Source organism: Enoplosus armatus, chromosome 20 (assembly GCF_043641665.1).
Source record: "Enoplosus armatus isolate fEnoArm2 chromosome 20, fEnoArm2.hap1, whole genome shotgun sequence".
NCBI lineage: Eukaryota > Metazoa > Chordata > Actinopteri > Centrarchiformes > Enoplosidae > Enoplosus > Enoplosus armatus.
In genome coordinates, this window is record NC_092199.1 from 3,228,517 (window position 1) to 3,252,967 (window position 24,451).

At 42.1% G+C, this 24,451-nt stretch overlaps 1 protein-coding gene across 1 annotated transcript; it reads left to right on the top strand.

Annotated features, from left to right (window-relative positions):
- The first annotated feature begins 1,009 nt into the window (after positions 1-1,009).
- LOC139303087 (vesicle-fusing ATPase-like) lies at positions 1,010-23,592 on the top strand. The gene is made up of 22 exons (XM_070926791.1): positions 1,010-1,100; positions 4,100-4,185; positions 4,445-4,541; positions 5,898-5,937; positions 7,784-7,950; positions 8,120-8,227; positions 8,322-8,397; positions 8,871-9,026; positions 10,957-11,156; positions 12,688-12,853; positions 13,003-13,077; positions 13,569-13,756; positions 14,653-14,748; positions 15,740-15,896; positions 16,039-16,172; positions 16,470-16,536; positions 16,702-16,781; positions 18,333-18,467; positions 18,885-18,998; positions 21,429-21,484; positions 21,700-21,772; positions 23,034-23,592. The coding sequence occupies exons 1-21, from the start codon at positions 1,089-1,091 to the stop codon at positions 21,728-21,730; spliced, it is 2,241 nt and encodes a 746-aa protein (XP_070782892.1). The 5' UTR covers positions 1,010-1,088; the 3' UTR covers positions 21,731-21,772; positions 23,034-23,592.
- The last annotated feature ends 859 nt before the right edge of the window (positions 23,593-24,451 follow it).

Genomic DNA, 24,451 nt, shown 5'->3' on the forward strand with positions numbered 1-24,451 from the left:
TTTCAGCCATCCACATGCTTCGTCCTTTCCTAACCAACAAAGTAAAAAGTATTTTCTTCTTTTCAATTTCAAACAGTTTTAAACAGTTCTATCTAATGTTCAGATGAGTTAAAATATATAATTCGTTTTTTAACCATTGTATTCATTCTGGGTTTCAGACAAGGAAAAAAATGCATGTTTTTTTTAATATGATTTTTAATTTAACGTCTACTCTGACTTTTAATTTACATTTCTCACTTTACTGAAAGTGAAACCAATATATTTTTAAAAGAAAAAGAGAGGATGTAAATAAAAAATAGCGCACAAACCGAGTTATCTCACTTAGATCTCTTTAAATAATTCCTAAAGCAGATTGGTTTTTCTGATTCTGATTATGTGCAGTGGTGAAAGAAGTACTCAGATCCTTTAGTAAAAGTAGGAAGCGTTTAAGAGAGAATTTTAATTTTAGAGACACTTTGTATACTCCTGGGTAGATTATTAATAAAGTACTGCATCAGATCATACAAGCATGTTCTATGTTTTTATGTAAAAAAAAATACTAACTAAGTGTCAAAAGTACAGTGTTCCTTCTCAAATGTAATGAAGTAGAAGTACAAAGTAGCATAACATGGAAATAGTCAAGTAGAGTACCTCACTACTACACCGCTGGTTATATGTACACATTTCTAATCACGCATACATTTAAGAGACTCATTGTCAATTTCCAAACTCAACAATGAGTCATTCAAAAGATGGGAGACATTTAGAGTTGTCAGTCAACTGATATTAAAGTTGTATTTTCTGTTGTATACAATAACAATCTTGTCTTCCAATTTAAATACATAATTAATCTGATGAGCAACGTAATCCCTCACAATGTTTAACCTATAAACAATCATACACGTTGTGCTGCGTCGCGTATTCATCTTCACAAAAGCAAAGCTCACGTCTCCTCCTGTCGCTTCCTACGACGCGTCGTGTGCGTGGTGACGTCAGAGCACGTCCAGAGATCCCGCCTCTTAGCGCGTCACTTTCTCGGTTTTGCGGTTGTCCTGTCAGCGGAACGTTTACGCCGAATTTGCACTTGAACGAGCGTAGAAAACACCGAGATGACCACTCGGGTGAGTTCATTTGAAGCGAATATTAGCATTTAAAAACAAGTACGCCGCGAACGGAGTACTTAGCCTACTGTACTCAAAGGGCTAGAAGCTTTTTTTCACACGTAAAGTGAGCCAGCACAGCACTAGCCTGTGTGGCGGAATCAGATGTCATTCAAAACTTCGTAGGCAGCCCGGAAGACGAATGGAGTATCTTATGACCACTCAAACTGTTGCTAGCATGCTACTACTGTTGTTCTAGATGTCAGTTAATACGTGTAACAGCTCGGCCACTGAGCAGCTTGAGCTAAACTTTATTGTCAGTATGGTTATTGAAAAGAAATGCTGTAAAGGTTAAAGTATTATAGCCCCGACTTTGAAAGGCTAAATCAGTGGTGGCTCTTGAATGGTATGAAGGAAGTGTATCAGCATTAAAAAGGAACAAGAAGTTGAAGTTAGACTGATGTTGAAAGTTCAGTTAACTTTTTACATCAGTCATCTGCATTGTAAACAAAGTGTGTCTCAGTGTTTTTTTTTATAAATGCACTAAGCAGATGTTTACAAGTACACACAGCTCTCAGTTTATCAGGTACACCTAGTTAAAAGTATTGCAGTCTAATAACAATAAATGCAATAAATCTTACATTCACGGAGGTTATTATGGCTGCAACCAATTACTATTTTCATCAGCGATTAATCGACTCATCGTTTCGCTTAAAAAGAAATGTCTGAAAAATACTGATAAATGTTTCCCAGAACCCAAAGCTGCATCTTCAAATTACTTCAACAATCAGTTTGATATCACAAAATAAGTAGTTATTCGTATATGAAAAGTTGGAGCAAACAGATATATATATTATAATTTAAAATAAAAATAAATGACTTAAACGATGAATAGGTTATTAAAATAGGTGCAGCAATTCATTTTCTGTGAGTTGAGTAGTCGGTCTTCCTCTGCGGATGGAGTTGAAGAATAATTGTACACTGAGATAAAAGTAGTAAGGGGACCTTGAGTTAAGATTTTTGTCACACTACTGTGTCCAAAGTCAAGAATGAGCCATTGTTTTCTTTTTGTTTTGCTGTTGAACTGTGTTGCACTGCACTGAGAGGTGTTTCTAATATTTTGTCCACCCATTTTTAGCAATGAGGGTAGTCTAAATAAGTTTAACTCAGTACAGTTGTACCAACTGCAGGGCTGTTGTATTAGACTGCGTTAGTTTAGCTAGGTGTACCTAATAAACTGGTAACTGAATATGTAGTTACACATGTTAGGTATCATCTGTTTTGTCATCTAATGTGTAGTCATAGCAACAGTTTTCTTACCAGCACAATATAATGAGATGGTTGTTCTGATCATATGGTACTTTAGGTACTGGGACCTTTCTGTACCTCATTTACACTTTACACTTGAGCTGATTACACAGAAACAATGCAAGGAATGCCCTTTACACAATCTCTGGTGCATAGGAAAGACTTTGGCTTAAAGGTACAATTAATGAGTTGTAATGAATTACATTTTCAGGTGTCAAGTTAATGTATTTAATTTTTGTCATTTATATTGCTATAATTACGGCTGGAATGGAATATAATTTCTCTTAGGACCAGGGCCTAAATACAAAAAACATCAGACAAATGAAAAAAAACGTATATAATGTATAATATGATTTTATACAAGAAACTTGGACAGCAATTTCAATCTGCATTTCTATATTTTGCTGTCAGGTTGTGTGTCTCAACCCACATTCCTACATTATTATCTGTTTAAACCTGAAAATGATCTCTTGAGAGATGTGACCGTGGCACGCCAGCAGTCTGTTTACTGTGAAGAGCAACAATCTGAGATAATGAGGACATCTCAGAGGCTGTGGTTAGCCTAGATGCTGCAATGCTTCAAATAGGCCAAGTTTAATTTTTGGGTCAGTGAGTGATTCTCTCTGTTTAGCTTAATTAGGTTATTGGAATGAGAGCAGGTTTTCTTAGAAAGGCTTAATTAGACTGGGTTTTTTTTTTTTTGCAAATACTCCTATTGAATTGTTGTCTTAGTATTCTGTAATATGTCTTTATTGGTCGATTTTAAACTTTATCCACAGAGTATGAGGAGTTCTGTGACATGTGTAACCCTGATGAGGTCATCTGTCATAATGATGTTTAACATCCAGTTTCCTACTTTTATATCCCTTTGAGGTTATTAAAACCATATTTTTCCACACTGTCTGTCTTGTTGAAACTACATGATGAGTGAAATATTCAAACCTAAGACTCTTTGTTTTATTCCATCAAATGGAAATATTCAAGATGTCTTGTGCATTATTTTGTACATACCTCAATTTAAAATAAAGTTCTGTGAGTTTTTGCCAAGTTTGGCTGCGGAGCATGACTTTGCAATGACTGACAGACTGTCTTAAAGAGGTCATAAAATAGGATCTTGCTGAACCATATCGTGAGCCTAAAAACCTGAAACATTTATTTATACTTTACAGCTCTTATATTACCAAAGACAGGACATCTTAATGATTGTTGCAGACAGAGGAAGCTGAGTTTACACGTGACATACAGGCACTTGTCGCATAGCAGGAAGTTTCCTGGTGGAACCCATGAGACAGCTGTACTGAGGGGCTAGAGAGGCTTTATCAGTGGAAAGAGATCACCATAGCAACATGCATGTAATGGTGGTTTTGTGGGAGTGATCTCTATGCTGAAGGGGACTGTGAGCAAAGCCTCAAGAGTGCAGACCTACACAATCTACCTTTCTCTGTGGCTGTTCAACTGTATTATGGTCCATGCATACGTACTGTAAACACTGCAAATTATTATCCACAATACTGGCCTTCACAGTATGTTAGCAGTGGCACTAGCAGGTCATTTTTGCACCTTTTTGCAAACTGTGAATCTGTACCAATGAGTTGAAAGGAAATAGCTTTTAGAGGACAAGAAAAGAACCTTTGCACGCAACTGAAGTAGAAGCTTTCAAAAACCCACATCACTCAGATACAGTCTATAGATATTACTTCCTCTCTTTTCAGGTTATGCAAGCGGCTCGATGCCCAACAGACGAACTGTCGCTGACCAACTGTGCCGTCATCAATGAGAAGGATCCACAGTTTGAACAGTGAGTGGGATTTCCTCTGATACATGTAACTGAGCGTCATACTGCAGTAATAGTGGTATGTCTGTATGTATGTGTGTAGGTTGTTTGTTGAATGGGTGGATGCGTGCATCAGCTCGGAGTTGGTGAGTGGGATTCAACAGTTTGTTCTACACCCTTGAGTGTTTAACCTGTAGCTGCTCCGATACAAGAGGAAGAACAATAACATCTGGATTGACGCTTAATCCTTTCCTCTGTCTCCTAATTGTTCATCTCAATGCAGACATGTGACTGTACGCAATTTAGCCCACAAGTATGTGTTCACCTTGAAGACGCATCCCAGTATAAACTCCGGGACCATTGGCTTCAGCCTGCCACAGGTAGGTTTAAGAGCAAAATGTTCTCAGTGATTACTGTGCCGCCTGATGACAGCTGTGCATTGCTGGTTTCCTGCAGATGTCATCAATAGTGATTGATTTTGTGAGACAAAATGAATAAAAAGGCATATGTAGCTAACATTATTCTTCAATTCTTGATGTTATAACATGAAACGCCACAATGCTTATATTTTCTGTCCAAGTAATACGTTTATGTAATAGGTGATAGCCACAGTTTTCTTTTAGAAAGTACAGGTAAACAGTTGCATGTTATTGAAGGCAGCAAACTGTATACAATCATGAGTTTTTTACTGCGAATATTGTTTTTAAACCTTGATAAGATGTGACCTGATAGTCTTGAAGTCAAGGTGTTCTTTAAAGGCCAGTTCAGGCCAAAGATTTGCGACGAGACGAAAGTGTTTTTAGAAAAGTTGCAGCGGTGTAAACTGGCCCGTCTCAGCTCGACTCGAAGAGGGCATTTTGCGTCGGCAGTGGCTGGTTTTAGAACGTAAGGCGCGTCACCTGTTTCAATACCCAATCAGCTCGTAGCAACGGCAGTCACTGTCAGCACGAAAAGGCAGAGTTTTTAACGGGGGGTTTGAGGAACAGCCGTGTCTGTGTGACACAAGCCTTAAAATGTGAATTCAAATAAGATCATATTTTTAATACGCTACAAAAAAAAAAAAAAAAGCCTGAAAATCCGGCAGGAAGTACAGAGAGTCGTTGCTATGGAAACGATACACCGTCTCGTCTAGTTGTGTTGGTGTAAGCCGGCAGGTTTCAGAACGTTTTCGACTCGTCTCGTCGCAGATCTTTGGTCGGAACCCGGCTTAAGAAAGTGCTCTCTTGCGTGGTTGTCTGTGGGCTCTTTGCATGGACCTCTCCGTTTGTCTCAATCTGTTTGTTACTGCTTTTTCCTTTTTTGACCTTGCCTGTCTCTGCCTGCTCTTCCTCCGTCTATAAACTTGGCAGCCACAACGGCACACAGGTACTACTGTAATCTCCTCAAGACGGTCCTATTTTACCACAAGAATCCATTAGATATTATCTGTTGATTGATCGACTCATTAAAGTAGTCAACTGCCCATTAAAGATCTTTGACTGTAAATATAGATCTAGTAGTGCTAGATCTAGTGAAATGCATAATGTAGTTACACATGTTAGTGTAAAGAAGTGTTGTGAAATAAGACCATGTTGCAGAGGAACGTTGCACTGATGTCTCTGTGAAACGCGTAGTGTTGTTCATTTGACGTATAGCTGGTAACAGATTGTCTTTTTCCGTTGCAATAATGTGTCCTAATACAAAAGGAAGTGATGACACGTGGAACTAAATCGATCACTTGCTTTTTTTCTGTACAGAGAAAATGGGCCGGCCTTTCGATTGGACAAGAGGTGGAAGGTAAGCTTCACGTTTATAGCTGATATTCTAGATTTTCTAGACCAAAGTATCGTCTTCGGCGTTGTTCAGCTATAAAACACGACAAAAAGAGACAAATAGGATTTGGCTCCCATAGTTTCATCAAGTGCTAAATGGCTAAATGAAGTTGCTTTTTTAGATGGGTTGATCGGAGCAACATGGCACACTGGGTGGTGTGGGGGCTTTAATGTGCCACTGTATCTAAACTGAATTTTGATTTAAAGCAGCCGTTTGCAGGTAAAATTAAAAGTTTAATTTATGTCACTGGTTGCCTCACATGTACAGGCTGCACAGACTTCTGATTGCTCTAAGTCATCCTTTCGGCCTTTTGTGATGACTGCCATTAATTAGTCATTTATTGATTAGCAGTGCTTGACAGTCTTTCTTATCACTGAATGCCTTTTGAGTGACAGACGTCTCGCAGCAGAAACATAATAACCTCTGGCACCAAATCTAACCTTCAGACTTTACTAATTATACGTGGGGGTTAGGGGGTTTAGCTATTATTTAGGTGTCATGAGGGGTGGAGGGGTCGTGATTTACCCAGCACAGGGAGAGACAGAATAACACTATGGGTGGGTGATGTCACTCCACATCTGTCTCAGAGGCTGGCCAGCATCCAGAGAATGAGCAGGCCTGCGCTTTGATGAAATATTTCACTCAGCTCCCCTCAGGCCAAGTGATGCCCAAAATGATGGGCGCTATTATGATAGCTGTCTTCGTATCAGGAGTGAAAAGGAGGAATGAAAATATAATCCGCTGAGTGAAAGAGTGAATAAGCCTCATGATACCTCAGTCTGTCTTCAGCAAAGGAATGGTTCTTTTCATTGTTTGATCAAAGGAATAATCTTTCTGTCTCTTTTTGTTTGAACATTAAATTAATTTCCGTAATGGATGGTCGTTTTTAGCAGTGTCTCCTGGTGACTGTGATATGAATAATAAAGTAGTAGTATTGCAGGTGTAATTTTCCTAATTACCTGGCAGTGTTGGAAATACCAGCCCAATCTAGAAGAAAGCTACTTACAGTACAGTATATATCATTTCTGTAATGAGGCATCAGCCGCAGTTTGAAGACATGCAGACGATTTTAAGAGGGTACCACAAATCATATCAAATTCAGGAGCTGCCTGTTGTGTTGCTGATTTTGTTTCTCACGTTAAAGAATAAAGCAATCCCTGTTTGATTATAACGGCCTGCTAATAAGGCATTCATTGATTTGGTAACCTTTCCAAATGTACTAATGGGCTCGCACCCTGCTGTTTAGTTAGTGTCTAATTGAACATAATAAATCTCAGAGATACTAGCAGAGCTGTGTGTGATATTCAGTAGTGAATCAATATGAAGCAATTGTGTTGAAAATGGTTCACAGTTTGGCGACATCTGCTGGCCAAAGCGTTGGTACTGCGTTTGTATGGATGGATGGATGAAATGTGAGGCCATGATGAAATACATTATTGTCATTTTGTTCAATAAAGCTTGTTTTAAAAAAACGGATCACTGAGGCAGATTGAGAGCATCAACCTGTTTCCAGCAGAAAATGCTCCAATGACTATTGGACTCCAAATGAATCCTTATCTTGCTCTGTGTCTGCTGCACGTGTAAATACTAAAAACTTTAAAAGCTTGTTCCTCTTCCCCCGAGTGGCCGCAAAAATAAATTATTGCAGCTTTAATTTCAATTAGACAGCAGTACAAAGGGAAAAGGAAGACGTATTCTCTTGAGGACCTGCAGGAAACAGTGTTATTTCATCATTTTATGGGTAGCTATTATAGCGAGGACTCCTCAGAGCCTATGAACCTCACTACATATCGTTTCCCCCCCTTTATAGTAACAAACTACAAGTTTGACAAGTCCAAACAGTGTATAAGCACTATGACAGTGGAAATCGACTTCCTGCAGAAGAAGAATGTGGACAGCAACCCCTACGACTCGGACAACATGGCCAGCGAGTTCCTGCAGCACTTCAACAACCAGGCCTTCAGCGTCGGCCAGCAGGTGCTTTTAATAATGTGCCAGTCCAAACACATCCACTAGCACTGGACAAGCTCTGACTTTGTTGTAGAATTTAGTGGACTTACTGACTTATTCATATTTGGAGAAATTATTTTTCTTCCTTATTTCATAAATCTGGCCTTGCTCACTGTGTGTTTTTCTTTTTTTCCAGCTGGGATTTAGTTTCTGTGATAAGCTGTTTGGCTTGCTGATAAAGGATATTGAGGCCATGGACCCCAGCATCTTAAAGGGAGAACGAGCCTCTGGCAAGAAACAGAAGGTATCTGGAGAACAATCTGTCAACATATCTGTCAGATGACTTCTGATTGCACTACGTCCTGAACGATTACCATCTTTTTTATGTCTTCCCTCAGATTGATATCGGTTTGTTGCTGGCAAACAGTCAGGTGATTTTTGAGAAGTCTGAGAGCTCATCCATGACTCTGGTTGGTGAGTGTCAACAATACACAGCTGTATAACAGTTAGCTGTCTTTCACCTATTGAAAAACAAGTGCACTTTCACTCTCGAGTAACTACAGTATGAATAACTTGAAACAGCCACAACGACGTTAAATTCCAGCCACTGAAGTGTGTTTTTCACTGGCTGCAGGATGATTCCCTATTAAACCACAAGGAGGCACACTTCCCACATTTTGTTCAGCTTTCTCTCACTGTCACGTTTCATTGGCAGTGGTACAATATGTAAGTTGTGCCACCTGACGGGCCGTTCACATTCACAACAAGGCTTAAATGCAATATATTTTGGTAGTATTAATTTCACTGCAAACAATTACTTTGGGACTCAAGACACACACCAAAAGAAGAGCACTGTTGTGTACATAAGAGAGTAGATCGAAGTGCTTTTTCAGTTCAGTTCATTTTGGGCAAAACATTTAGTGTCTGTTTTTGTCTGACCCCTCCAGGGAAATCCAAGAGCCGAGAGTCTCGCCAGTCCATCATCAGCCCAGACTGGAACTTTGAGAGGATGGGTATCGGCGGCCTGGACAGCGAGTTTTCTGACATCTTCCGTAGAGCCTTCGCCTCCAGAGTCTTCCCTCCAGACATAGTAGAACAGATGGGTGAGCTTCCCTCTTCCTCTTCATTTGTTTGTGCCCCTTCTTCCACTTTTTATACCGCCTCGCCGCAAGTCAGGTGTGTGGTGAAGACATTTTTGTCTCTGACTAATCTGAGTGAGTATTAAAAAACACCCCAAAATGTTGAATTGCTCAGTCCTGACGTGCAGAATAGGGGAGTAAAATGCTCAGACGTTTCCCGCTATGCCTTCTTCAGTGTCCAATAGTTATTCAGCTTCAGTCATTTTAACCTTTCACCAGCAATGAGTGTCAATGAGAGTCAACTCATCATAGGTGTCTTCAGAATTGCTGAAAACTCACTGAAAATGTCACAGGGCCACATCCCAACATTAAATCCCAGAAGTCAACCCAAACAGAAATACACATACAAAGGTCTCTCCTTTTAAAAATGTCGTTTTTGATTTAGTAAAGTATCTTTCAGCATTCATCAGGTCAAACGGAGTCGTAACGGAACTTCCTTTGAGGAATGTATTATCAGGCAAGGAAAGCGTCTTCCTGTGGTGCCTCGACCGTGACTAAAACCGCTGGCATCCCCCGATAGTGATCCCTGCACACACTCATTAATAGATCTTTGACGGCTGTCAGATTACTATGATGATTCACTTTGCAAATGACAGCAGCTCATTGTAATGAAAGCCATCAGGTAGTCTTCTTTGTGACTCATGCACAAAACCCTCCCTTCCCACACACATTCACACACATGCATACAATCACATCTGTCCCAATCCTCGCTCCCAGACCCAGACGTCTTGTGACAACCTGTTGTAAAGACCTCTGAGCTTGCCAAATACACACAGTACTTAAATCTGGTACACATAGACACTCCGTACCCCCAGTGCTCAGGGCCCGTGGCAGTGTCCAGCAGTGTGTGAGCTGACCTTTGAGTCGGCCTTTGGCTGCGGCCAGCTGGCTGCTGTAATGAGATGGCATGCCCTGATAGAGCATCCAGCTAAAGGTGAAGCTGTAATTGGCAGGCGTGGGGAGCAGGGAGAGCAGGTGCTGACAGAGAGGTGGCGTGCACGTGTACGTTACGCATTTTGTGTGTGCGTCGGAGCAAAAGTTTGAAAGTTTCACCTTGTCTCCCCTTTGCTCCCGCAGAGGCGAAGCAGACAGACAGAAGCTTCAGTGCTTTCTCTCCCAAACACACAACCAAATAACTTTTCCCCCGCCGTCCCGTCTTCCCTCCACCCCCACCTGTCATCCTGGCTGCCTTTCCTTCAGCAGGCCCAAATGGCAGCTCAGATGGTTATCTGGGGCCTCTCAATTAGTCTGGGCGAAATGTCATTAAGCAGGTGCAAAAGGCCATTAAAAGACCCGCACTGTAAACTTGGTTGAGTGGAGAGCTCGCAGTCTCCACACTTGATCTTTAAGGAGAAGGAATAAAACAAAGGAAATCAAAGGTGCTGTGCTGAGAACAGTTATAAGTCAAGCTGTCCCAGATTACACTGCCTTCGTCTTCTATTTTTTCATTTGCATTAAATTCTTGCTCTGACACTGAAGTCTCCCATTGTCCCTTAAACAACTGAGTGACACAGACTGCATATGCAAATGAACATTTCTATTACGAAGGCATACTTTATAAAAGCCACAGCCGAGTCAGTTACTGATCGCATGGAACAAACATTCACTGGAGGAAGACTTCACTGAACTCTCTGTCTCAAAGCTCAGCTGACTCTGCTTCATGGGTCACCACTGTACCCTGTTACATAACTGCTGCCAATAGTAAACCAAGGAAAATGTGCGATGAATGTTACTGCCTCTCTATTAACATGTGTGAAAGAGTCTTAACTAACAAAGATATGGGCTTTATAACTCGTAGAAACAGCTGCTGTGTAGAAGTTGCTTGATGAAAAAACAGCCTGTGCTCAGTCTCTCTTCAGCTCCTCTCTCCCTGGCTGTGTGTGTCTGTCTCCAGGCTGTAAGCATGTGAAGGGAATCCTGCTGTACGGACCCCCAGGCTGCGGTAAAACCCTGATGGCACGACAGATTGGCAAGATGCTCAAGGCCCGGGAGCCAAAGATCGTCAACGGCCCCGAGATCCTCAACAAGTACGTCGGAGAGTCTGAGGCCAACATCAGGAAGCTGTTTGCAGACGCAGAGGACGAACAGAAGAGGGTGAGGGGAGGACACATTACATTATATACGCGCTTCTCCGGTTTTATAAGAATTTTATTATCGGAGCGTTCAAGACGTGTAGAATTTAAATCACAGCTCACGTAGCAAAAAGTGAAAGCCCCACATTCTGGTGTTGATAAATGAGTCTATTTTATTACAACTTCCAGATACATTTACTGAACTTATTACCTACACATCAGATAAAAAGTCACTCGAAGTCCGTTCTCGAGGATCAGTATTCATCCCCATCATCCCCATGAAACACAGATAAGCATTTCATCTGTCTAAACAGAAAAAAACTCATTTCTCCAGGAGTGGAGAGATCTGCCCTTTAGCCAGACATAGCTGTAATAACTTTGGTAAAGTTCTGGTGTGTTTCTGTGTGTGTATGTGTGTGTGTAGAGGTGGGGGGTGATGGTTGGTTTGGATGGTGAGACGCTAGCGTCGAGCCTCACTCTTCACCACCTAATGAGGGGCTGGGCTCTCTTTGACCTCCTATTAGACCTCCCTACACACACAGACACACACACCATCCAGTGTGTAATAAGGACAGCTCCACACCTGCTTTAAATGCTAGGGCTGAGACTGACAGGTCTGTAGATGGAGGGATAACCCCCCACCCTGCTGCTCTCTCACTTTTTCCATCTGTCTCTCTGTCGAGGGCCAGAACTGATTTTCAAGTCGGGATGAAAGAAAAAGCATTGGCAGTGTCTTTGTCGTCTTTCTGCGTTTGAATGCAATCGAGGAAACTATTAACATGATTTTAAGTTTTACTTTGAATTACTTTTAGTTTGGGCAAGTGTGGTATAATCTGGAGCGACTACTATTAAAAGTAGTCACAGTAGTAGTGGTGCTGGTATCCCAGTTGACTTTGTGAAGTTTAGAAAATGGATTCAAAAAAATGAAGGTAGCAGTCAAAAACTGTTGTGCTTCCTCTTCTGTTTCCCTGTCTTATGATAAACTTTAATTTAAAAATTAATGAATTGATAGTAATTTAATGAGAAGCGTCTTGAGGCCTTAAATGTTTCAGCTTCAGCTACGAAATGGTCTAGTTTAACACATTTATTGGCACACAACAGGGTATTGTGTAAAATGTAAAATTGAATTTCTTCAGAAAATAAATCACAAGAAGTTCATGGTTTGTAACCCAATTATGATACATTAAGCATGGAAACGGTCTTTCATTTGATGCCCTAGTCAGTGTGAGAAACACTGGAATAACACCTGAATGTTATCCTGCATGTTTAAGCAAAGACCATAAACTTAACTTTTAACATTTGTGTTATAAGTAAATAACTGGGACACCACCGTCAACTACAAAATCACTTTTTCAAGCCCAACACTGTACATCTAAAGAAATGGGTTGTGGTGAGTATTGGTATCATATAGGAGAGGAGGAAGAGGAAGAGGAAGTCATTGCTAGTGAAAGCAGATGGTATAAGACAATAGTGGACTGCACATATTTACAGTTCACACTTAAACCTGTCTTTTTGTCTGTCCTTCATTTTTCTCCTCATCTCTCGCTGAACAGCTCGGTGCTAACAGCGGCCTGCACATCATCATATTTGATGAAATCGACGCCATCTGTAAACAGCGTGGCAGCATGGCGGGCAGCACGGGGGTCCACGACACCGTAGTCAACCAGCTGCTGTCCAAGATAGACGGAGTGGAGCAGCTCAACAACATCCTGGTCATAGGTGCTCCGTCACAAACTAACACATTTCCACACTCGCAGGCATCTCCAGTGTCATCCCTGAACATCTGCACTCTTGACTCATCTCTGTCGTTCATCCTCTTCCTCTGCTGTCTCTCCTCTCCGCTATCTGTCCATCTGTCCCTCCCTCAGGTATGACCAACAGGCCTGACCTGATAGACGAGGCCTTGTTGAGGCCAGGAAGACTGGAGGTGAAGATGGAGATCGGTAAGAAGTGAAGAACGCACTGATAAAGTTTCACTCCGTACAGTTTATCACAGTAGACTGGAAAGGGGATTAAAACTGCATTAATGACTGACAGTAATTCCTCTAAGTGGACTGGAAAAGAGACACTGATGGATCAATACCACTGTAGTCCTCTAATTTAGTCGTAAACAGACTGATACACAGATTTGACCTATATTACTGTATTATTCTCACCGCTGCAACATTTCAAACGCGTTAAACGTTTAACTACAGACGTTTCCGGCCAACTCTCTTTACTTGGGTTGGTCGTATATCAAGGCTGAAGTAAATAGAAATAGTCTCCTCTCCACCAAACGCGACAGTTTCAAGTGTCTTCAAGCAATACCCTTCAGCCAGTTAAGACCAGCAGCTCTAGTGAGGTCGATTAGTGGCAGCCATGTGGGACAGCAGCTGTGTCAGAGAGAGCGGTGCAGAAGCAGGACGTCGTCTTTATTTCCCCTCTCTGCTTCCAGGGTTACCGGATGAAAAGGGACGAATTCAGATCCTCCACATCCACACGTCAAAGATGCGTCAGTACGAACTGCTGGGCTCTGACGTGGACATCAAGGAGCTGGCCGTGGAGACGAAGAACTACAGCGGTGCCGAGCTGGAGGGCCTGGTCAGGGCTGCGCAGTCCACCGCCATGAACAGACATATCAAGGTCAGAGTCCTCAAGGGACATTTGGCATATTAGTCACAACTTCCATGTTGTGATTGGAGAAGAGGAGTTCTTTCACAATCAATTACTCTGCAAATATCTATCAGACAGTATCAGATATCTAAAAAGGCAACGAGGTAAAATACAGAGGAATTCATAGCATTTTCAGTTATTGTTATACTACATTATTATGGATGATTTGGGTGGTGTTGTATTTTTTACTTCATTGTGTCCCCCCACTTCTGAAACCAAACCTACACCACTTCTAATCCATTGATGTGAATTCACACCTGTTCCAAGTCAAAACGGAAAAGGAATCTTTAGATCCAAAATAAAATGAGTGAGTGGAAACTCAAATCTCACTCACTGGAATAATGTCTTGTGTTGCTTTAAGTTTGAAGGTGCGGGCCACACACCTGGCAGGCATGGTACACTGCTGTATAGTGCCAGTTTAACTAGCCCCCCAGGTGTGTGTGTGTGTGTGTGTGTGTGTGTGTGCCCTCACTTAAGTGTTTTATCAGGTGCATAGGCTCAAATCTACACAGCTCAGTTGGACACACAGATAAGGTGAAGTTCTCATCTGTTAAGTGTTCTGCCCCCCACTCATGGAGCAGCAGATATTGGAGGGTGATGATAAATGACAGACAAGGGCCTTACACATGTGTGATGGCTGTGACGTTGTTCTTCACTCCTCTAAACACTTCTTCCTCCCTCCTCCTCCTCTCGGTCTGATCTTTCTGCTCTGAGGCAGCACATTGTCTCCTGACACATTGTGCAATCTCAATGCAATACTTCATGTAATGGATTTCATTAGCGGGGGGGGGGGGGCATGGAGTTCATCCAGGAATGAAAGTAACTCATTATTTTCTGTCGCTAAACTTGTGTTATGTTTGTTGTAGGCCAGTAACACAGTGGAGGTAAACATCGAGACGGCAGAGAAGCTGCAGGTCAGCAGACTCGACTTCATGGCGTCACTGAATAACGACATCAAACCTGTAAGTTACTTCACATCGCTCTCTCCATCTCTTTGGGATTAATGTGACACTCACAGCTTTTATAATACAAATAACCCACAGTTCAAAATCAACTATTCACTGTCTTCTCCCGCTGTCCTAAGCCAACTGAAAATATCAACATACATTCAAAAATAAAAACAACCATGAATGAATAGACACAACACTATTTACGAAAGGCCTCTAGGTAACTTATGATCCTTTATAAAGAACCTACCTTTTCAAGGTGTTTGTTAATTCATAATTCCAATTTTTTTTGGTAGTAATCAGACTTAATGAAAACAATTGTTCTTGTGCAGGTAAAGTCTGTAACTCATGCTTGTTTTGTGTTTCTGATATTTCCCGTTATACCGTACTTGACTGAATCTGAGATTTTGGGGAGGACTTTGTACACGCCCCGTTTTGCTTCCTCCTACACATATAAATGTAGTTTTATTATTGTATGTCTTTTACATTGTAAACCGCACAAAACTATTGAAATGTGGTCTTGTTCAATAAAGATGTCGACTATGTCAGAATCTGATCTCTCCTTCTGACCGGCCTGCAGCACAAAAACCTAACGAATGTAACCGTTAATGTAATGTATGTATGAATGTTAATGCTGACAAACGATATTTTAAAGGGTATTTAGAGTGCAGTTTATCTGGTTCTAGTTTCTGTGGCAAAGAATAGCCAATTTGACTTCAGCAGGAGGGGAAGGAAATTAATTACCACTTTTCTGACCACTCAGCACATTTAAAGATCTAAATTGAATCTATTCAGGGGGGGGTTCGTGCATGTAGCCCCTGGTCACTGTAGTGATCAAGTATAAACAGGGAATATATACCAAATACTGCAATGTTTTATGAATCATTTATATTTTGAATTTGTAGAAAGCTCTCGTGCATGTGATGTAAGAGTACAAAAGAGAGGAAAACATCACATTTACATATTGTCTTCCTCACTTTCTCTCTCTCTCTCTCTTCCTGTCCAGGCATTTGGTACCAATCAGGAGGACTACGCCAGCTACATCATGAATGGGATAATTCGATGGGGTGACCCGGTGTCAGCGGTCCTTCAGGATGGGGGGCTGCTGGTGCAGCAGACGAAGAACAGCGACCGCACACCGCTGGTCTCTGTGCTACTGGAGGGTACGACTCACACACACTAACCTCATGCAGCTCCAGCACACAGGCCAAACATCCTCAGCATACAACAGTAAACCCTCTAAAAGGCCCTAGAATATAAACTGCTCAGCCAACAAACTGATTTGTGATTGATCCTCTCCATCAGGCCCCCCCAACAGTGGGAAAACGGCGCTGGCTGCTAAGATCTCTGAAGATTCCCAGTTCCCCTTTATCAAGATCTGCTCCCCCGACAAGATGATCGGACACTCAGAGATCGCCAAATGCCAAGCCATCAAAAAGGTAACACTCTCCACTTTTAAAAATCTTTACACGCTAATTAGAAAGTGTTGAAATATAGAAAACAAATGTGGTCATGTAGACATAGGTCATCTGTGGATCTAGAAAGGTTTGTGATTCGTACAGAAAGTATGTAAAGGTGTGGAAATCTGCCTCAAGACATGAAAAGCATTAACAGGCGCCATTTTTAAATCCAAACGGGCAGGCGTTTACACATACCATAACAAACAAATCATTCTTTTTAGTGCCTTATGTCGTGCTTAAAGCTATGTGCCTATTTGTGATTCTTCCCTGTGATAGATATTTGAAGATGCCTACAAGTCCCAGCTGAGCTGTGTGGTTGTGGATGACATTGAACGGCTGTTAGGTAAGACCCCAGTCGTCCCTCAGACTCACAAGGCAGCTGGAAAAAAAAAAATTGTGTTCTGCTGCTGATGAAAGTTATTTTCTGTTTGGATGGGCATTAAATTGTGAATCAATTTGATGTGAAATAGGAAATACGAACATTGCTAACAGAAAATAATCTCATCAGACTACGTCCCGATCGGCCCTCGTTTCTCCAACCTGGTGTTACAAGCTTTACTGGTGCTGCTGAAGAAACCTCCTCCAAAGGTAACCAACACTTTGTTGTGGTATTTATTTGTAGCATGCTCACTGTGGGCTTGCTAGTCCTTAGGTGGCAGAAAGAGGGCAGCAGATCTTATGGATGCCAGCGCAAAGTCTTGGGAGGAATTGTTGGAGGTCTTTGGCTGCGGCTGGCATGTGTGAGCGACTGTGTGTGAGTGTATGGTTATTAGCGAGTGTTTAGGTCCATGCCTGTTGTGCTCACAGTGAATGGTGGTGGTAGAGACCCATTTCTCATAGTTTCTTTGGTTGTAGTTTGTGTGTCTGTTGTTGATGGGTTTGTGAATGAGAGTATAGCCCACTATATGGCTGCATGTGCATGAGAAGTGGCGCGGGGCCTGGTGTTGAATGCCTGGCTGCAGTGCTCCTCTGGGGTTGTAAAGCGCTGGGCCCAGCGGGGTGCCTGGGGCCGGGGGAGGCCAGGGGGACAGGGAGGAGAATGGGCTCTGTGAGAGAGCCAGGACCTGGCAGCACCGCCGCCTGTGTGGCACCTCATCTGCATGCAGCATCACAACCCCCCACGCCATGGGGGGGCAGCCGGCAGCCATAATCCCCCTGTCTACTCGCCACTCCTCTGCCTCTCCTTCGTCTTCTTCTCCTGTTCCTTCTCCAACTTGTCGGCTTAGCGGAGCTACATTTCTTTTGCTTCGCCTCTTTCTTCTCTGCTCATGTTTGTGTTCTCCACCGTTGTCCTCTGTTGTTTTCTGTTCTGTGTTGCTCTGTTCCGTTCTTTCTTCTCCTGTCTCCTGTTATTTTCTTTTGTCTGTGCTCTTGTTGTGACTTAAGGCCCTTATACACTGTCAACCTTCCTCCGGGGCAGCCCGAAATTGCACGATCACGAGAGAAATGTGGTGAAATCTTTGGTAGTCGTTCCAAAGCGGCGGTCCTCGATCTCACTGTGAGACACGTCCACTAACGGCCGATAAGTGCGTTGGCGATCAAAGACAACAGCTGTTATGAGCCACATCTACAAACCAGCTAATCAGAATATAACCCGAACTGATGCACACAACGTTTGTGATGCAACATTGTAAGTGTTTCTGAGTAAAGGGGAAAAAACTGCACTGTTGTTTTTTGTTTGGCTTAATTTTCCAACCATAATCGCGACAGCGAACAGCGAAGCGGGGATGTTGTGTCGCAGTATATGGTAGGCCACAACAACGCCCTGTATCTCTCTGTGTTTTCATCGCAGCACTACAATTCACTCGGCATTCATCGCACTTGACATGCCTCAAAACTAATATTTGAGACCTGTCTCACGCAGTGAACCTGTACGATCGCTGTTATCACGCAGTGTGTAGCTGCTTTCAAATAAACAGAGAATCCACTATCCATATGCCCAAATCTCCAATTATATCCATAACACAGTCATGATTCTACAGCATCTGCTCTGTTTTTTGTCTTTTCAGTTCACAATCTGAAGTGTAGTTAACTCGCATAGTAAACCCGACTGAGTGATTGTCAGTCCCTGTGACTGTTAAATGGAAAGCAGCTAAAGAATACGAACGAATGAAAGTCTGAAGTCTGTTTCTCTTTCAGGGTCGTAAGCTGCTGATCATCGGCACCACGAGTCGGAAAGACGTCCTCCAGGAAATGGAGATGTTGGATGCTTTCAGCACCACCATCCACATTCCCAACATCTCAAGTGGAGAGCAGCTGGTCGAAGCCCTGGAGGTATCAGACAGACACACACACACACACACACACACACACACACAAACACCTCCACATGTATACGCTGAATGCATCAGTGGCACTTTTAAACCCAAAACTATTTCATACGCTTGATATACTCTTATCCACCTTTATGCACACACTCTTCTAAAATAGTCTTTATCCATCTTTGCCACCTGAAATCTGTCCGTACTTAAATCCAACTCCAAAGAATGTCAAATCTACTTTGTCAGCGAAGGTGATGTTTTATTTAAAACTTGTAATGTGCATTACTTCTATGCTAACACACTTAAACGAGGCTGCATTTTTTTGCTGATGTACTATAGTGTGAAATTCTTTCCTACAATTCCTGAACACATTTCCCAGTTTATATAATGAATGAACGTATTTTAATCCATTCTCTGCGTTCTCCCACAGCTGCTGGGCAGTTTTCAGGAGGTGGAGCGGGCCAGCATAGCTAAAGCAGTGAAGGACCAGAGTCTGTGGATCGGCATAAAAAAGTTGCTAATGCTGATTGAAATGTCCGTGCAGGTGAGAGGGAGTTACTCTCTTTGCATCTTTTGTCGGTCGGTCAACCACTTTGGTCCAGACTGAAGTGTCTCAACAATTAAAGGGATGGATTGTCATGAACATACAGATATTCACAAAGGAATTGATCCCAATGAATTTGGTGATCCCCTGACTTCTCCTACAGCGACACTATGAGGTTGACTTCTCGTGGTTTTGAGTGAAATGTGGAAACTATTGGATGGAGTTTGGTGAATACATTCATGTCCTCTTCAGGGTTTTTCTTTACATGCCAATCTAAGATGTTGAGCATGGTAAACATCAGCATGTTGTCATTGTGAGCCTATTAGCATGCTGGTGTTAGCATTTGGCTCAAAGCACCACTGTACAGCCTCACGGCATGCTAGCATGACTGGAGACTCTTAGTCTTGTTTCTCTCTAATGTCAAATATATTCCCATTTTTATTGGCTATAAGAAGTTCTTGTGGTAAATGTAATGCTGATGGTTTTAGATGATAGAAAGGTCAAGTACACTTGGGTGAAGATGAGTTGTGAAGAGCAGGGCAGTCTTATCTTTTCACTGAAATGCACATTTCAAGTCGGCTCTGCCTCTGTATTATTGTTTTTCTAATTGTGCGGTCTGAGCTCGAGCAGCCTGTCCCTCCTCTTCCTCGACATCTGGCCGGCATTCTCAACAGTCAACATAATCTGTCTCCGTCACAAAAAAACTGTCATCTATTAGCTGGAATGAAAAAGCGTGTGGCTTTGCTGATGATTTGTTGAGCAGAAGGATCCAGTGCATTTCTAGTTCACAAACCATTCCCCCAACGGTGGAGACCTAATACAGCCAGTTACGAAACCATGTTCTGCGTCGCTTTCCAAGTTACACTCACGTGTTCTGAATCAGAGGGAAGCCACTCATAAGAACAATTATACACACTTCATGGTTTCGGTGTGCCTAAAAGTCAAAATCAATAATGTCATGTACACTAAACACATCCAAGTGTGGAAACAAAAATGAAAAAGGCAGACAACCAACTCACAGCAGAGTCTTGGCTTCCTTTCAACACACCAGTTGTATGTATGTAGATGCACACAGTAGGTGTAAAGTCTGCTCACCTTTTTGAAGTTGCCTTTAGGGGTTTTGTTGTTTGGTCTAAGAGTTTTGCAAGAGTCCCTGTTGAAATTGGTGTAGTTATTTCTGTTCGCCCTGTACCCAAATGATTTACTCACAGAGCCTTGTGGGGGCCCTGACCCTGTCAGAACACTAGGATAAGCAATTCGACTGGTTCTGCAAAAACTCAAGATTAGTGATACGTCACTCCCGGAGACGCAGTGTTCTTGGGGGTCAGACTGGTGGTCTCCTACACACACCTACTGGAAGAGCTAGTGGCTGGCATTCTGCTAGTTCTCACCTGTTGAATAAGTCCTGGTGGGATTCACATCACTCCAGATGTGGCAGCTTAACTGCAACACTATCTGTGGTGTTTGGACCTAAAGGGGCAGTTTGAAAGACAAAAAGTAGATTATTAGAGTCAGGGTGTCTCTGCTTATCTCTGCAGTTTCTTGCAGATCCCCCCAAATTCATGGACGTGAAATACCACGTTTCTGGAGTACTCTTTAAACTCTTAACTGGTCAGATATGAATTAGGTTCCAAAAGACATGTTTCAGTTCGATCTTGACTCAGGCATGGACATTGAAACCTGAGCCTAACAGTGGTTTCCAGCTGTACTGTTGGAACCGTCTGATCCAAAGATCCAGCTTCTTCTTCAGTGCTGTTCAGACGAGACTTTTCTGTCGGCAGTCCACAGTGTCCAGTTCATCTCAAAAATCAGCTCCAGTGGCCTCCAGATGTTTGTTGCAGACTTGTATCAAGCAGCAGCAGAAAGGGACCTAAACCTGACAGTTGGCTGGTGTTAATTTCTCCCCTGACTGTGTCTGTGGTATGTTGATGATGTGTACCGCCTGTTTGTTGAGGCTGGATGCTGTGTAATTGCTGTGGTATGCACAAATGCAGCCATGTTCTGCACCCCCCACCCTACTCTGAGCATGAAGAAGTATGAACGTGTGTTTGCCGAGACATGCTGCAAACAGCCACACAGCTACACGCACATACACACATTCGTAGTTAGTCCTCTCTTTATCTTTTTTCCTCTCATTCCAATGTTTCTCACTGCTCTCATGTCTTAACTCCAGTAGCTACAGGCGATTCCAGACATACTGTAAGTTATTGCATAGGTTGCTATTAATTTTACTTCCTCTCCCCCTCCCCTTCTCTACAGTCCTGTTTGTACAAACCGAAGCGAGAACTCGGCGTGTTTCAAATTGCTCTGATGTTTCAACACCTTGCTTTTGAATTTTAAATGACGCTACTTCAAAAAGAACAACAAGACCTGTTTATATATCACATCGTGTGCACATGTGCAGTGAGGAGTAATGTGTCTGTCTTTTAGATGGATCCTGGCTTGAGAGTTATGAAGTTCCTGAGTCTACTGAGGGATGAAGGAGCGTAAGTATTCTTTTCCTGTTTCTAACCCGACTCCTTTGAGCAAAATGGGATCATCAGTGACACTGAACACTCACACCACACACACTCACACACACACATCTGTCACTTTTACCAGTCGTAGCAGAGAAAGAAAAACATAGTTAGAAGCACGTGTTGTTTACATTTTGGTGATTGTATCAAGTGTGATTAATAATACACATTTTGTCTTCCTGCAGGCTGGGTGTTGATAAGTTTATGAAAATCTAGACTCAGTGGAGCCACATAGTGAAAAAGAGGTATCCTTCAACGGTAAGGCTCTCATTTTCTACTCAACATTTCCTGTCCGGGCTGAGGGCGGCTCATGTAGAAATCTGTAAACTTTGAATTCAGTTTGGCAATGTAGTATTGTACTGTACTGTCATCAGAAGAAAAGGGTAGACAAGCACGGAAATCAAAATCATCACCAATATATCAGTTTGTTACGGAGATTCCACTATTTGAAATTTAGATTTTAATCACCAAATGGCCTTAAAGGAATTTGCTTTCCTGCTGAGTGTTAAACAAAAAGATCGACGCCACTCTCATGTCTGTGTGGTAGATATGGAGTTAGAGCTAGCAGTAGGTTAGCTTAGCTTAGCCCATGAACAGCTCAGCGTGCAAAAACCGAAGTGTAAAAAACAACAAGGTGTGTATTTGGGGGGGGATTATGTGTGGGACTATTTCTTGGCCGGGTGCAGTGACTTCCTGGAGTCTTTTCATACATAAACCACAACTTGTTGTTTTTACACTTGACTTTCTGTACGGATTAAAGAAACGTGATATAACGTGTTAATCAGTGAGCTTTAGAGGTGCTGGTTACCTGCAGGCAGGCTAGATGTTTCCCCCCCTGTTCCCAGTCTTTATGCTAAGGTAAGCTAACCAGCTGCTAAGAATGATTTTCCAATATGTTGAACTATTTCTTTAATTGTTATTCCTGACATCTCCGGCCATCCATAGTCTGCAGTAAAGATATTTCCAGGTTTAAACTTTGAGCCTGATTTACAAACTGAGAGTACAAATGGTTCAGCTGTGGATGTACTGCAGGTGATAAAGGGTATGGATCTCCACGGTGAGTCCCATGTGGGAACCATAATCACAGGTTGAATGAATTTCACGGAATAGGATTAGAAAGTTCTTCAAATAACTGTGAAATGATTGTCCTGCACCCCAGTTGTTCTGATCTGAATCTGTGAAACTAAATGAATGACTGTTAATATGCTTAATTCTTGCATGTTGATAAAGTTTCAGAAGGTATTTCTTCTTTTTAAAGTTATCCGGCTAACTTGTTAATCCTGCTCTGTGAAACACTCCCCGTGAGGAGAGGCTGCCCAGGGTGATGAACAACAAAAACTTGAACAACTTTTCAACTTGCAGCTGGAGCTTTGCTTCTCGTCACAGCCTCAGAGGCTTATGGTATAGTTAGCGCACGGCGTGCCTAAAAATAGGTCGACTAGACAGGTGCTCTCTTGTGGCAGCATGTCTCCTTCGCCTGCCTGTCTCTTCTCACTTTTATTTGTCTCTCTTCACTCAGTTGCTGAGGAACGGAAGCCTGAAAGAGGCTGGCAGGAGGAAGTAAGCGAGAGAGTTTCCATCTCTCTCTCTGCATCCTTCCTTCCCATCCCTGAAGCTCTGTGCGCTTCTCTCTGCACTGCAGCTGTCTGCAGCAGCAACCAGCCAGGGAACCTCCTCCTCTTCAGCACTATGTGAACATGTAAAATAAGAGAAATAAGCGGGTGTTTGTTGTATCTGTGTATATTGCATTTCCTGAAGACCTGTGCTGTAATCTCTATGTGATGCCTCCAGCACTCCATTGGGATTTTATATATATATATATATATATATATATATATATATATAAAGAGTCCAGGCAAAAGATAGATTTCCATGGCAAGTAAATCTGCATGCACCAACACTAATCATAACACTGTTTGTTTATATAGGCCTCATGTGTATGCACAGATTTGTAATCGGATCATTCCACGACATGGTGACTCCATGACTTAAAGATCTCACTTTTGTTCTTATCGTGTTGTGTACTTGCTTGGGCCTGACCTTTTTTTATTTTATGAATAAATTAATTATATTACTAACTAAGTGACTAAGTCTCTGGAATTAATGGTGAAATTAATGAAGTTACCTCACACTGCTGCTTTAAAGGAGTTTGTGCCACATAAGGAAAAAAAAAATCGACGTTTAACTAGTCAAGTGTTCTTCTCATAATTACGGCATGTTGTAATCATAAAGAGGCGTCTTTATAATTGTGGTGTAGCGTAATTATCTCATAATTAGATGAACCTACTCAGACATTTGCAGTTAACCTCAACAGCATCTGTGTTGCGCAATCACCGCACAGCTCAACAAGAAAACGCAGTCAGCCGTTTACCAAGAGGCTACTGCAGCACGTCTGTGTAGGATGGGGATTACTAGCTGCGACCATTTCCTTTCTGTTAGTAACAAGTGAAAAATGTATCATATATACGATTGTGTCACGTCATCTGGATCATCTCATATTAACTAGTATGGCCACTATAATGCAAATACTGCACATTAACATAAAATTAACCGTGAATATGGAATATTATTGAAGAATTGGCTGCCGGCCATTTTTTAGACAAAGGCCAAAACCAACAATGTGTTACTTAGTCTCTCATTTTGTATAAAGGCTCAGTAATTTCCTAAAGAATCTGGGCACTGTAGTTTTAAGCAAACATTAGTCTAACTGGAGAAAATAGTGCTTTAGTTGGGGACTATTTTCAGCAGCGGATTAATCCATGTTTAGTGCTCGAGTGAGTATTTCTGGCAGCAGGACGGTGTGTGTGGGACGGAGTCAAAATAAACCACAGTGTGTGTGTTCATGGTAATGAAGGAAGATGTCACCCAGTGCAACAGTGTTCCTCACTGTGTGTGTGTGTGTGTGTGTGTGCCTATAAAACAAAAAGCAGACAGACA

What these genes read in the sequence shown, in the direction of transcription:
- LOC139303087 (XM_070926791.1), top strand. An exon ending in CAACAACATCCTGGTCATAG is followed by an intron (nt 12,854 to 13,002) that starts GTGCTCCGTCAC and finishes TCCCTCCCTCAG; the next exon opens with GTATGACCAACAGGCCTGAC. An exon ending in GGTCTCTGTGCTACTGGAGG is followed by an intron (nt 15,897 to 16,038) that starts GTACGACTCACA and finishes CCTCTCCATCAG; the next exon opens with GCCCCCCCAACAGTGGGAAA.